The sequence below is a fragment of the Nestor notabilis genome, unplaced genomic scaffold, assembly GCF_000696875.1.
Source record: "Nestor notabilis isolate BGI_N333 unplaced genomic scaffold, ASM69687v1 scaffold21262, whole genome shotgun sequence".
Lineage (NCBI taxonomy): Eukaryota > Metazoa > Chordata > Aves > Psittaciformes > Psittacidae > Nestor > Nestor notabilis.
In genome coordinates, this window is record NW_009917251.1 from 1 (window position 1) to 15097 (window position 15097).

Sequence of the window (15097 nt, forward strand, 5' to 3'; positions counted from 1 at the left end):
CCCCAGTTTGGAGAAGGAATAACTGAACTAGCCTAGCTGACTCCTAGTTGCTTCTGCTAACACAGGGACAGGAAGAAGGGTTGTCGTGCTTGCTGAATGCATCTGGAATGCTCGTTAATTAAAAAGGTCTATATAAATGGAGATTAAAAAACTAGAAGAGTTTTGGTAATGAAATCTGCCTTCGTTCTACTGGTCTTGATAGAGTTCTTAAAGGTCAGTTTCCACTGTGTGAACAGGGGAGCTCAAGCTATTCCCTGTAGCATGGATATATTCTGGGCAATGGGTAACAGTTATCTCTATCTGCCTTTTGCTGAAGCTGTAGAGTTCCCTTTCTGTAGGGAACTCTGATCTTATTTTAAAGGTAAAATAAAATATTCTTGTGCATGAGTTTAGCTTCTTGTGTCTTAAAGGATTTAATTAATCTAAAGTTGTAGGTAATTACAGTGGTCTCTGGATTAATTTTAACACTTTTTTTTTGGTTGATGGTCTGATGACAAGTGACACACATTTATAGTTCAGTTATTCCTTGGCACAGAAATCGTGGTTGTCCTTTGCAGCATGTTGTTCTAGGGGGTTATTTTCTGACTTGGACTTCTCCCAGGAGTTACTTTCATAGCAAAACGTGAGATTCGGTCATCACAGTGAGTTGTCAGTCCTTTCCTTACAGTAAAGCACAGAATCAGTTCTGGGTCTCTGCAGGAAAAAATTCTCATCACCAGCTTATGGTTCTTAGCTGTGTTGGACAGGAATATATATACTGGTGGGAGTTACCTGGAAGGCCCAGATAGCTGCTCAGGTTGGGCTGGGTGTTGGTCAGTGAGTGGTGAGCAATTGTATCCTCTCCCCTTGTTATTTCCCTTATCATTATTATTACTGGTGGTAGCAGGTATTGACAGGGGTCTGCTAAAGCACCTTAGAGAGGAATGTGGTCCTCTTGCCAGGCAGAGTGTGGTATTAATATGTTCCTCACACTTTTTTCAACTGCCTCAGTATGAGGGTCTTGATATGCATGTGTGTATCCTGTGCTTATAGACATAATTGTTGTTAGGATGTATTTACAAAATAAGAGATTTCTGGAAACAACGTGCTCAAGACCCTCTGTGGCACAGTAGAGGTCATACTGGCAATGCAAGAAATGAGATAAAAGAAATTGATGAAGTATTTCTATCCTTAATAGAAGAAATAAACCTGCAAGCAAGGCAGGTTGAATTAACTGAAATGAAGCTGCTGAATGAGGGATCTGTTTTATTCTTTTCTTCGTTGGACACTGCCAGAAACACTGTAAATATTGTTAATAAACATGTCTAAAAGTGTTAAATATATTATGACAAAATGTTCTTTGTCTTGTTGAGACTCACAGTCTTTCTGGACAGAATTACAGAAGGTATTTGAGCTGAAGATAAACATCAGATACCGCTTGAAGATAATTTTTCCCACATATTCTAGTTGGAGTAGGTGTGATACAAGGCAGCTTTTATGCTGCATAAACTGCTCGGAAAATCTGTTTCAATGCTGAAAGCACAAGGAGTAACAATACTTATTTTGGCCCCAGAAGTTATGTAAACTGATAGATGCCAAGAGGCCACATAGTGTAATCCATACGTACTGGTGGTTATTTCTAGCAAATTACGTTTTGCTGTTCATCTGGTAGCCAAGAGTTTTAATATTTTTAGCTTTACCAGTGTGATTCTTTTATTTAGACCAGTGGTTCCATGCTAAGAAAACGTAATTTCTTTGAGGTGTGGAATTCATGGATAGGCATGGTTCCAGATATTTAGTTAACCTAGGTGGCAACAACTCAGGTGATTTTGAACTGACAATAAAACAAAACCCTTGAAATATTTTAATTATTCCAGTATGCTTAATATTTTTCCAAGAATTGTAGTGTTAGTAGCATGAAGATGCATTGTAAGTTATTAATATGCAGCAAGGAGAATGATCTAGTACACTTGTACCTATCCTAGAAGTGTAGCTAAGTGGATATAAGCAAGTTAGTGTCCTTTACAGGAACAGTAAGAATGAAGTAAGAAGTACATACATATGTATACACACACAATTAAGTATTTTACCTATATGTGTATATAAAATGTAATGATACCAAACTAATGCTTTATCATAACTAATGCAGTCAGATTGTTCAAGTATTGATCAAATAATCTTCATTAAGTTGTGTGGGATGAACTCTAGTCACTGTTTAAATTTGAAAAGGGGAAAAAAAACCCCAAACCAAAAAACCACAACAAAACAACCACTAACCACCCCCCACCCAGAAAAAAAACCCCAACCCCACAAGTGAAGTGTGTGCATTTCACATATTTGAGTAGGCCATTTTTTATTCATTGTGCGTTCCAAGTTTTCAGGGGATGCTGTGGCAGGATCTGTTCTGGCTGTGGGTTTGCAGCCTGGATGTGTAAAGGGGGTATTTGTGTGATACCTCCCCTACTGAGGTATTTCGGTGCAGGTGGGTGTTGGAAGCTGTGTTCTGGTCAGGTGCTGTAGGCTTCCCGTGGAGGTGATTTTCTGCTCCTTTCTTACTGCTTTGGATATTGTTACTATGGTATGGTTCTTCATTTGCTCTTGATCAGCACAGACGTACCTGCCATCATCACTGCCCAGTCCTTTCATACTGCCAGTGCCTTTCTGGTGGCAGTTACACTCATGGATGAGCTAATGCTGGGAAGTGACGTGTAAGAAACCTTATTTTTCGTTTTTTGGTTAGGTGAACCTCCATGTTGATCAGTCTTGGCTCATTGGACAATGGCTGGTTTTGGCACAAGCAAGGTGGTAGGAACCTGGCTTGCTGGGGAGGGAAGCTAGTGGAACTGCTTGTTTCAGTGGTAACTCACACCTGTCAGCTTAAAATGACTGTGAAACCACAGCCCTAGTCTAGCTAGCTAAATAAAATTAGTTGGTTTGGTTAAGTTAAACACAATTTATGACTTAAAAAGCAAATCGCATTTTTGTAAATTAGTATAAACTCAGTTCCTAGTGGAGCTCAAGTAAACAAAAGCAAATACCTCTGACAGGAACTGCTGTCAGGAGTGGTTAGAGTGGCAGAGGATGTAAATAAACTAGGATGTTGGTTGGCTTGCTAATTGCTGTTTCAAAGCAAGTTCTGACTGTTCATGTGAGGTGAACTTCACTGGTGGGATCACTGGGGCTCTGTCCAGCTCTGTGGAAACATGCAATGTAGAGAAAAGCAACAGCTTTGGAGTAAGAAAACTAGATTCATTGGTCAATCAGACGAATTATCAGAATTCCTGTCAGGAATTACCAGAAGAAGGGGATGTAGAAGATCCCAGATTTGTTACCCTTAATACACAAACTAGTAGCAGGTCATCTGAAACACAGTGCTTTCTGGGTCTGAGTTTTTTCATCACTAGTTCTTGCAGGCATGAATGAGCAGTTGCATCTGTTGCTATGGCAGAAGCAGAAACAGGGGTTGGTGATGGATGGCAACATCACACAGCACATAAGCCACCTGTGTCTTCTGATGGCTTTTGAAGCCAGCAAGCTGCCATAATAGTGGCCAACTCCAGGATGAAAAATTACTTTTTTTTCTGAACTGGTACAGTTCACTCAGTGCTTGGGAAAAGAATAAAACAGGTTGGGTTGTCACTGAAAGTCCGTTTCAAAGAGCAGTGATGGACAAACTTCAGAGAAGGAGGATGCTTCATGCCTGTCTCAGAACTGTGGTGAGCCAGCTTGGGGTCGATTAACTCCTTATGATTGCATGCAGCATTTAAAGGAAGAGGGATAGCCTTTTATTTCCTGAGGGTCATACATCTCCACAGGCTGCTGAGGCTTTATGGCCCTCCTGCCTGCACCAAAGCAGGAGGTGGAATGCAAATATTGCTTCCTTTGCTTCAGTGGCATTAGCCTGTGGCCTGCATGTAAACTTCTGTTCTTTGAAAATGGAACTGTATTGCTAACTACAGGTCATGACAAATAGCATGAGAACCACTGCCAGCAAAAGAAAAGCATTGCTGGAAGGTATGAAAGCAGGATATGTGACAGAGTGTACTGCTGTTCTCTCAGTGCCAGTGTCATCTTGTTTAAGAAAGTAAGTCTGGATTTATTCATTATAACTTGGTCCTGGCAAGTACATGTTGGATACCTTTAATCTTGTAATTTTGATTATTTGTCAAAATAGAATCAAAGAATCATTTAGGTTGGAAAAGACCTTTAAGATCAATTCCGACTGTTAATCCAGCTCTGCCAACTCCCACCAGTAAACATTGTCCTTAAGGGCCACATCTGCATGTCTTTTAAATCCCTCAGGGGATGGTGATTCCACCACTTCCCTGGACAACCTGCTCTGCAAAAAATACTTTTGCAGAGTTGAAATTCAGGATGTAGTTTCTGGTTTTGTGTTTGTTTTGGTTTTTGTAGGGTTTTTTTTTTGTTTGTTTTGGGTTTTTTGGTTTTTGTTTTTTTAATGATTACAGTTTTGTGCATTTCCCAGTTTTTCTGCATTTCGTTTGTTACTCCTGAAGTCTCAAAATGACTCCTAAGAAAGCTGGTGTTTTATCATCCAAGAATTCAAATTTGCAAATAATAAACTGTGCATGAAGTTAGGTGGATGTGACGTGTTATTTAGTCAGTGGTTCATAGGGGCAGATGAACTGCCTCTAATGCTGACTGGGTACTCCGCAAAATGGTTCAACTGGCCAGCAGTGAGATGTGAGAGGGAGGGACACTTAAAATTCCAACTGACCTGCACCATAGGGGTGCTGGAAATACCTACCATCAGTGCAGTAATCTGCCTTCACCATTTGCGGTGGAGATCTTGCTTTCTTGTTGGTAATATTCATAATGGGTTTCTGAGGATGGTTGGTCTTTTCAGTTGCTTGTTGATGGAATGGTTGGAATTTTCTGTTCTTGCTTCGTGTCTTCTGCTAGTTGCATCTCACTTGAGCCTGTCTAATTTTGTTCCAAAAGGCGGTTCAGGAAGCTGCATGGCTGAAGAACTTTCAGTGACTCTTCTTTCCTCATTGTGGAAATGAAGGCAAGGATGCTGGCACTGCTTACAACTTAGAGGTGAACAGCGTCACATCACCTGTCATAGGGATCCTCCTGCTCACTGATAACTGATTTAGAAAAATTGACTGGAAGCATTTTGTTCGCAGGGGATTACTGAATTATCTACTGACAGGTTGACATTTTTGTGGTGTAATAGCAATACCTGTCTGAGGGTAAAAAAACAGTGCTGGACTTTAATGGATTTCTGTGCATTCTCATGTCATCTGTGAGAACATGGTTAAACACCTTGTTGTTGGAGTAGGGAGACCTGCTTTGTTGTTAACGAGAGCTCTCCCAAAGTAATGGGAACATCTGATTTAAAAAATTTTGACCACCTACCTTGAGCAGAGTTGTTTGAATGTGATTTCACAGTGTTCGTTAGGACTGTAGTAGTCTTGTTTGCTCTGGGGCTTCTCTTGGGGTGGGGGAAGCTTTTGCAATTTTCTTTAAGGAAGTTAAGGACTGTGAGGGTTACAGCTCAGGTGGGGGAGTTTGCTCCATTTCCATATATGACTGATGGAATGACATGTTGGTGCCAACACTCTGTGCTCCCAGGTGGCTTGGCTGGGACCATGCAGGACAAGTTGGAGCAAAGTTTACAGTAGGTGAAGACCGTATGTAGCAGACTGGTTTCATTGAGTCCAGCACTGATACATACCAATTGGTTTTGGCTGGTCACTGTCTATTCTGCATTTTGAACAGGATTGTGTAGCAGCCACCCCAGGTGCTGCAACAGTCTTTCCTCTCACGTGTGTAGTCCTGCCTGGTGATGTTTTTAATATAGCTTTGCAGAACTAAGAATTTTTTAAAAGTTCGATATACAGTTGCTAAAGGGAGAGCTGTGGGTCATGTGCCCAATGACGGTGTCTTGAATGGCCATGCAACTGGTATTATTGAATTAATATTATTAATAATTCCACTTAATACATATTTTCAGCCCATTATTAGTAATTTCTTCTTGAAATATTTTTTTATAGTGTATTTACTCTATCTGTGTTAGGCCAGAGAAGGTTTCTCGCCAGGTGGTGGTGTTACTGTTATTGGTGTTAGTACAGTCAAGGAGCATCTCCTCTGAGAGGTAGCAGTTCACAGCTGAGAATGGTAAGGAACTCCTTAGTAGCGCTTCTCAGCTGTATTTGACCAAGTAACCACATACAGCCCAAATAGACTAAAACTGGCAGTGGCTTAGCTAATTTATTGCATTGGAATACAGAATGAGTGGTCTTGGGTTAGTCTGAAATACAGCAAGAATAGGCTGCTCACTGCCTGTCTGTTAACTGATCGGACCATGGGGGAGAAAATACTGTAATTTTCTTTGAAGATACCTTTTAGATGTTTTCTTATGCTCCTGGTTTTTCCTGGTCTTCCAAGTTTTTATTTTACTCTCCTCTCAAAACACCCTGGAAAGCATAGTAGCAGAGGTTTTCTTTAAGTTACTGCTGGGATATAGCTATGAGTTAAGAGAATAAAGATGAGGTAATGCTATTTGTCTAGAAAGAATAGAATATATTTCAACAAGCGTTCACTGCTGTTAATACACTAACTTGTTGATTATTTGGAGTACTGTAGCTGGCGTTTCACCCATTCGAGGTTTTATTAGGTACAATTAGCATTCCATGGAATCGTGGAATCACAGAATGGTTTGGGTTGAAAGGGACCTTAAAGACCATCTAGTTTCTGCCCCACAACCCTGGGCAGGGACACCTTCTACTAGACCAGGTTGCTCAAAGCCCCATTCAACATGGCTTTGAACACTGCCAGGGATGGGGCAGCCGCAGCTTCTCTGGGCAACCTGTGCCAGCGCCTCACCACCCTCAGAGTAAAGAACTTCCTAATATCTAATCTAAATCTTACCTCTGTCAGTTTAAAGCCATTACCCTTTGTCCTGTTACTAATTCTTGTTGTATGCAATTTGCTCATACTTGTAAATTTAGTTTCTGCTGTGTTACCTGAATGATAACTTCATTCTGCTTTTAGTAGGATCATAAATGTTGTCTGCGGAAAGTAGAGTATGGAAAATGGGTAGCACAATCTATAACGAAGGCACTAGCTTTGCTTGGAAGTCAGGAACTTCTATTTGGAGAGTATGGAGGAATATTCAGGCTCTACATTTAGAGTTAAGTTGGTTTTGGAGAGAAAGTAACAATTCCCGCGGGACTGGTCTAGCGTTTTTATAGTTTGTTGCACAGTAATGTGAAGGGGAAAAAAAAGTGAAAAAAGTTTAGTTGTATTAAGTGTTTTAAGACTCCAGGCTTGTTGAACTATTTAAAAACGGGCAACTGAAGTTAGATTGGCACTGCTGTGTATGTGCTTTTTCATTCAAGTCTGAGATTTGAATGAAATTAATCTTAATTGTTAAGAATCTTATGATATTCTGGAGGAGCTATATTATAACACTATTAAGAAGCAGTTTTGCTCATGTTTTGCAGAGATATATTCAAGTTTCTATGCTTCTGTAGTAATTTTTCCCTGTCACCCCTTCAAGCCACTTAAAATAAAATGAAACCTCTTTGATTGCCCTCATTCAAAGTCAGAGACAAGCAACTTCTAACTACTGTCTTGCAGCTGTTACATGGGGAAACTTTATTGTAAAGAAAAAAGTGTCATGGCATTGATGTGCCTTTCTGAAATATTATCAATTGTTTTTAATTCTGATAATCAGATGCAGGCTTCTGTATTTCCACAGTATTTTATTTACCAAGCATTTCAGTGTGTTTTGTGCATGTGTATTTTTGTTTCAGCTTTTAATCTGGACAATGAGCAGCCAGATTATGATATGGACTCGGAGGATGAAACCTTACTGAACAGACTAAATCGGAAGATGGAAATCAAGCCGCTGCAGTTTGAAATAATGGTTGACAGACTCGAAAAAGCCAGTTCTAGTCAGGTATTGTCCTGAATTAAGAAATCACTGAGGTTTTTTGACTTCTGAATTTTCTGGTGGGGTGGTTCTGGGTAGGGTCTTTTGTTTGTTTGTTGGTTTTTTTTTTTTCCAGTTTATTTCCTGCTAATAGGGTAAGTGTGTTTGTGCGAGTCTGCAGTTTTATAGAAATCGCATTGCTGTCTCCTATTGTCAATATAGGCAACTTATTAAAAACAGGCAGGGAGGGAGCTTTTGGGAATGACTGGGGGAGAGTTGTTTTTAAATTTTAATTCCTGATCACAGTGTTTTAGAGAGGACAACTTCCAGCATCTTGTTTTACCTGTGTTTGTATGGAAGAAGCTTGTGATCAGTAGGTATATAGATTTGGCTCTAAACATATCCAAATTCTTTGTTTCACTTGGTACTAGCGGATATTGACTTCAGTTGACGTTTGAAGATTAGAAATGTAGAAACATAGACAGTGAAGCAACCTTTTTACTAAGACCAGGCCCTTGCAGTAGAAACTGCATAGATGAAAGTAAGCTGTATTCCAGTTGAGACTCAGAGACTGGTTTGCTTGCTTTAGAAGCAAGTATGTGCTATATATTAGTCAGTTATTTTATCAAAAGGGTACCAGTATTTTAAGTCAGTCCCTGAGGTGTTGCAGGAGGTCAGTGTTTGGAGAAGGGTCTTAAAGCCAAAAACATTACTCAAAAATAACATCTGAAGGATTGGTTTCTGAAAGGCAAGTTTGAAATAGGCAGAGTTATTTCTCAGTGAGATGGATGTTTTGTGGGAGTGAAAAATCCATTGCAGGATCCATAGCTCTGCTTCATTTAGTTGAATGCTATGTGTTAAGAGGCCAAAATGTTGTACTCTTAATGCCTTGGAGTGACTTAAACAACAGTTAGGTAAAGATTTCTTATTATGCTAATAAGATGGGATGTGAAGAAAAAAACTGCAGAGTACCTTGGATGATGATACTTACTAAACATGTGGTACGCAGATCTCTTAGAGCTTAGGTGTAGATACCCCTGTTTTGGCTTTCAGTTAGAGTGGTTCTGGTTATCACTTTTCAAGATTAATTTGCATCCTTCTTATGCTGGTTTCATCTTTCATTGCTTTGGTAATGAAGTCGAATTTAAGAACTGAAAGATGTTTTCTTAAAATAAGAATATGGATTTTTCTCTGGAGGCAGCTGCCTCTGTCTCTTTCCCCTAAATGTAAGTTACACTGAAGCATTGCAGAAGTGAAGAGTATTTTGAACTAGAAAGTACTCATTTAAGGAAGTCCATGATAGAAAATAACGTGAAGTGTTGTAATTGATTCTTATAACATAGGTTCCCCCTGAAGGTAAGGTATGTAAGGAGAAATCCCTCTTGGTAGATGAAATGTCTGTGGGACCTCTTGTGTAGTATTTTTAGCCTAAATTAAGGGATTGCAGTATGTGTGTTCAAGGTGATTGTTATTCTTTTGGTCTGCAGAACATTTTCAGCTGATATAAAGTAGCTCTGTCCTGAGTTCTGTGCTAGGAATGGTAAGATAAAAAAAACGTCTGCAGGTTATTGAGGCTGGGAGAGAAAGAAGCTTGGCTGCCTGGCAGCTTCCTTCCCCACATGGTGTTTATAGTGCTCTTGAATCCCACTTGGGGCTACTACACAATTCACTTACAGCTGACAGGACTTACATTCAGAATATAGTAGTATGCTAGTGGCAGTGCTTTCCTCACCAAGGGGAGGGTTCCAGACATTCCTCAGGCATTTTGATAACTGGATTTAAGCAAAGAATATAGTGACTGCATCCATATTACTGGTGGTACTTGCAAAAACAAGGAAGCAGGGTCACTTTAACTTTTCTATGGTTTGTACTTAAGGAAGAGTCGATTTTGAGTTGGTTTGTTGATGTTTTTTTCTTTTTTTTTTTTCTTTTTCTTTTTTAAACAATGTGAAAAAAGGAACAAATGGCAAGCAAGACCGAAATTATTTTTAAGTAATATTCACAGTGATTGATGTTTAAGTTGTGTTTTAGCTAAACATAATCATACCAACTTGTACATATGGATTAGGGTATGCTGGTCAGTATGTGTGTTTGGTTAACCAGGCTAATGTCCATTCTAGGTAGAATGGGTGCAAAATTATTGTTTTAATGCTGCATGAGGTCATAAGCACAGAGGGATTAGTGACCTTTTTTCCTCTTTCTTATAAAACCAATGTTTTTCTAATTGTGCTGTAGATTACAAGTGTGTTCTCCTAGTCTGGCTGGAATGAACACTTACATAGTAGCATTGGCTACACATAGGATATTCTAATTTTTCTGAAATGTATTGGTTTATTTTCTGTTTATCCTAGCATAGGGACAAGATTTAACATAGCTTGACATATTGCAAAACTGTAAACTTCAGTCACTCAGTTTATATGTTTCAAATCATGGGAAGATAAACCAGAAGTCAGACAGCACTTTAAGTCATACTAAACATACTATTTTCTTTTTACTTAATGAATGGTTTACGATATATGAGTGTGTTAAACTAATATAGTAGTTAGTCAGTGATGGGTTTTGTACATAGAAATCAGTTTGATTTCGGTATAGAATCAAAAAGGAAAATAGTTATATAATTCCCTGTGTTTATCTACGTCTCACTGAAATGACTTACTTAAGAAGGGAATATCTTTGTCTCTGGGCTGTAATAAACAGGGATAAACCTTTTCTACCACCAGGTAAACATGTGAGGGGGGAAAGGGGGAAATTAAGAAACTAGTTTACTTCAAAATATTTTATGTCTACACTAAAATGTCTTCTGGGGGAACCAACATAAAACTGCAAAGAGTCCTGCATCTATAACAGCTAATCAATAAGAAACTTCTTTTTAGGGAAAAAAAATGGTCAAAGTTATTCCCAAATCATGATCAGCAGGCTGTAGTAAGTTATTTATATCTTGTGCTTGTAATTGTTTGATTTAATGAAAAATTGATGGAGTTCTAGGCTATGGTATGAAAGTTTCAGAGATGATGCTGATGCTGGTTCAGAAGAGTTGGGAACTGTATGTTTAACTTAGGAAAATGAGCTGATGGCTTAAGTTCTTCAATTTACATGAATATTTTTTTTCCTCCCTTTACTGTCGTGTATTAGAAAAGGATTAAGTTTATTTAGAAAGTATGTAAGAGATGTGAGTGTGCAGTGACTTTCTCCCTGCACCAATCCCCAGCCCATCTCAATTGCACCTTTTGAATTTTCTTTTTTAGCTTGTAACACTTCAGGAAGCTAAATTGCTGCTAAATGAGGATGACTACCTTATTAAGGCTGTATATGACTACTGGGTAAGAAAGCGTAAGAATTGCAGAGGGCCATCTCTCATCCCCCAAATCAAACAAGAGAAGAGGGATGGCTCCACCAACAATGACCCTTACGTTGCCTTCCGGAGGAGAACTGAGAAGATGCAGACAAGAAAGGTAACTCTTCAAACTTTACTGTTTTAAATTTGTCACTTCAAATCCTGCTGTGATAGGAATCATTTTGATTTCTATCCAGCATCTTACAGGATCTGTCCTGTGGTATCCTCAGTTACCAATCTGATTATTGATAGTTGCAATATTGGATGACCCAGCTAAACTTCAAACCTGGATGGTGTAGTCGCTGTGTTATCCATCAGTTCTCTAGAGACAATTTACAGTCTGTCCTTTTTCTAGACAGCTGAAACTCAAAGGGTGATTTTTAGGGATTGGCACAAGCAGCTGTGGGACGTGCTAGGTTACAAACCTCCCTTTCTGTGGAAAAGGGGAAAGCGATCTTCCATTTGCCATGGAGTAAACAGTTCCATTCTTGTATTTGTAGCATGAATTGATTTGAACTAGGAAGTATGTAGTTATTCAGTATTTTACATCAACTTTGTACACATATGTAAACAACCTGACTGTGTGCAGAATCAATGTGAAAGTGTGCTAGGAACCAAGTCTTGAATTCTTTGGCTGACAGAGCTTCCACTGGGTTGATACAGAATCTGAGCAGACAGAGCATGGGGGAAATGGATGAAAAGTTCTTCTTCAGCTAACTCTTGAAAGTTGGGTTTTGTTTGCTTTTTGTGGATTTGTTTACCAACTAGGACATGCTTTAAGCAAAGCTGCTTCTGGGTGTACTCATACGATGCTCTCACTTGCAGCAGCATAATGTAACTTTTTTTGCTATTTATGCCTCACAGGCTTTGCTTTTGACTTAATATTTGTTTAATCTTTCAATAGAATCGAAAGAACGATGAAGCATCTTATGAGAAGATGTTGAAATTAAGAAGAGAGTTTAGCAGAGCCATAACAATTTTGGAGATGATTAAAAGAAGAGAAAAAACGAAACGCGAGCTATTGCATTTAACGTTAGAAGTTGTTGAGAAAAGGTAAAATTGCAAATTTTATCTGTAAGAAGTCATTTATAACACCAAGATTCTAATTTTCATCAAATATGTTTGAAAACACCTCCTGTAATTATGGATGCTAGTCTTCTGCACACAGGCATGCCTGAAGACTTACATGGCACCATAAACTTCAGAAGTTAAACCAGAAGGGTTTTATGCAGACTGTTTGCCTGTTTGTCTTTCAAATATTTCCCAGTGGAAATGCAGTATATTTTTAATCATATTTTTTGAGGTACCATTTGGGCGATTACGGAGGTGAAATCCTCAATGAAGTGAAGCTTAATAGACCTGAAAAAGAGATGAGCACAACTCCATCCACTCTTCATAATGGAAATCACCACAAAGTTCAAGAATGTAAAGTTAAGGTAAGCTTCCTGCTGCTGCGAGTCTCCTGTTATCTGTTTCATCGTTCTTTTGGATGTACCCAGCAGATGTTTGCATTGGAAAACTGAGTAGGAGGCTGCCATACTTGAAGGTAGGAGACCAGGAAACTGCTGTGCTTGCTTCCAGTTTAACATTTGCTGTCTTTCCCACCAAAGTTTTAAAAGGATTGACTGGCACTGCTCTTTGTTGCTTTAAACAGCAGCAGCATTGTAGTAGTCGGTCTTCTTTTTCTTTCTTGGTTCTGGCTCTTCGTTGTAGGATGATGTAAACATGAATGTGTTTAGTTAGTCAGACATCAAGACCCCCCATGAGATTGCAAAATGTAGTGAATTATTTTTTCTCCTCCCTTCAGAGGGAGTCTAGAGCTGAATTTGTTTGATAGCATTGTCTGTGAGTGCTAGCTGGCCCTCAGTGCAAAGATAGTAATGAAAATACGGGAATTTACTGAATTACAGCTGGCATGCCAAAGGCTTCTAGAAACTGTTCTGAACTGTTAGTGATCTTTTGATTAGTAACATATTTCCAGGCCCAAGAATGCAACCATTGCATATCGTTGACAGGTGAAAAAAGTTGCAAGCAACTAATGTTTTAAATAACAGTTCCTGGAATTTGTAGTAGTTTGTTATTACTGGGCCCTTTCTGCTTCTCAGTAATACTGAGTAGGCGTTTTCGTATCTGCCACTGCTTGGCCTTTAGTGTTAGGTAAGCAGCAAACAGAAAGGTGGAAGAGAGTGGGCAGATGTGGTTAATGTTTTTAAAATTACTACTAAATAATTAGGTTTGGGGTGGTTTTCTTGCAGCTAATACAGGCAGTAATTGCAAAATTAGCTGCTTCCAATCCTGCAAATGGTTGTTCTACTTATCTCTTTCCTACTTCTTCATATCATATTTCCTTTAACTGTTCTTTCAGCTGTAAGTTTCTTTTGCCCTTCTTAGGAGCTATCTTTGCTTTGAAACGTAAATATTAGATGGTCATGTGTTTTAAACAATCCCCGTAAACAAACCAAAACCAAAAATCCCATTTGCACTGCAAGCCATTTTAATGTCACTATCACAGTTAAGCTCACTGAGCTGAATACAGAACAGAAACAGGATAAGACCTGGTGTTACGCTGTTAATGTGACAGGAAAAAAAAATGTACCCAATTTTGAATGAAAACATGTTTTTGAGGAAATAATCTGAAATACCAAATGCTTGGATGTGAGGTTGGAGGGTTGAAGACCTTCAAAAGTTTGTATTTAGCACCCACGACACCTAGTGGGCATGGAATTGAATACAAATCCCTTGCCTTGGTTCTCGTGCATGAGTAGTGTTACACCTTGTGTTTCTCATAAGCAGTGATGAAGCTGAGCTCCGTTACTGGAGTTGGTTTCACTTGGGACAGTTGTTGATAGGTGGTAATATGGGATGAAGTTAAACTGTACTGGCTTTTACTTGTAATAGAGAATTTTGCATGGGAAGTAATCTTCCTTTTAATTTTAAAGTTTAATAGCATTTGAGTCCAGGTGAATGGTTTCATATTGATGGAGTTGCTTACTACAGAGGGTTTGTGTTAGCGAAATCTTAAGTAGCAAAACCAAATAACATAATCTCAAAAGATGTACAAACTATCTGAGAAACAGGAACAAATTAAATCATTTCTTCTGAATGTATCTGAGTAGTTCAGAAAATTGAAAGTGCTTGCCACAATAAACTGAGATTTTGGAAAATAATTGGAATAGGATTTCCAATTACAATGTACTGAGTGTACTGCAAAGCACAGAACCTCTTAGGCAGTTATATGGCTTGAAAGCTTTCAAGTTGTTTATTAATAAAAACTAAAGACGATTGGAGGTAAAGTTCTGGGTTTTTAATGTTTTGAGTAAATTTTGCGTTATGTGTCTGAAATAATCTGCAGGTACTGCTTGTTGAGAGGGTTTGGAAGATAAGCAGTCACATCTTAAAGTAGTTAACATTGCCTCTTTTCATGCCTTAATTTTTCTAATTTTTTGTTTGTTTTTCACAAACAGCATCCTCATCATTCATCTCTAAAGGAGGAGGTGTCAGATGTTGTACGTCAAAAGAAGAAGTATCTAAAGAAACCTAAAATAGAGTGCGTAGTAACTCCACAACAGCCCTCTACTGAGCCCTTGCCTGTTATCAACAAGAGTGACATTAAACAGTATGACTTTCACAGTTCAGATGAAGATGAGTTCCCACAGGTAATAATACTCTCTTACAAATCTCAATGTAAAAGAGGTAGACATTTCAGTTGCCTGCAATTTGGCCAGTCTAGCTTGAAATGGAGAACAACTCTGGACAGTGGAGTTTGTTTGGGTTTTTTTTTTTTTTTCTTCGATGCTATGCTTCAGAGAAGCTTGCATTTACTGTATAAATGTGGCAGTTTGTATTTATATAATATGAATTTGTAAAATATTTATAAAATA

The 15097-nt window shown here is 38.7% G+C and overlaps 1 protein-coding gene across 1 annotated transcript; it reads left to right on the top strand.

Moving 5' to 3' along the window:
• Positions 1 to 7763: 7763 nt before the first annotated feature.
• On the top strand, positions 7764 to 14872 carry LOC104401041 (enhancer of polycomb homolog 2-like; the record flags this gene model as incomplete). The annotated part of the gene is made up of 5 exons (XM_010009137.1): positions 7764 to 7909; positions 11128 to 11334; positions 12121 to 12269; positions 12520 to 12652; positions 14681 to 14872. Coding segments are annotated over 5 exons (827 nt in total), but the record flags the coding sequence as incomplete, so codon positions are not given.
• Between the last annotated feature and the right edge of the window lie 225 nt (positions 14873 to 15097).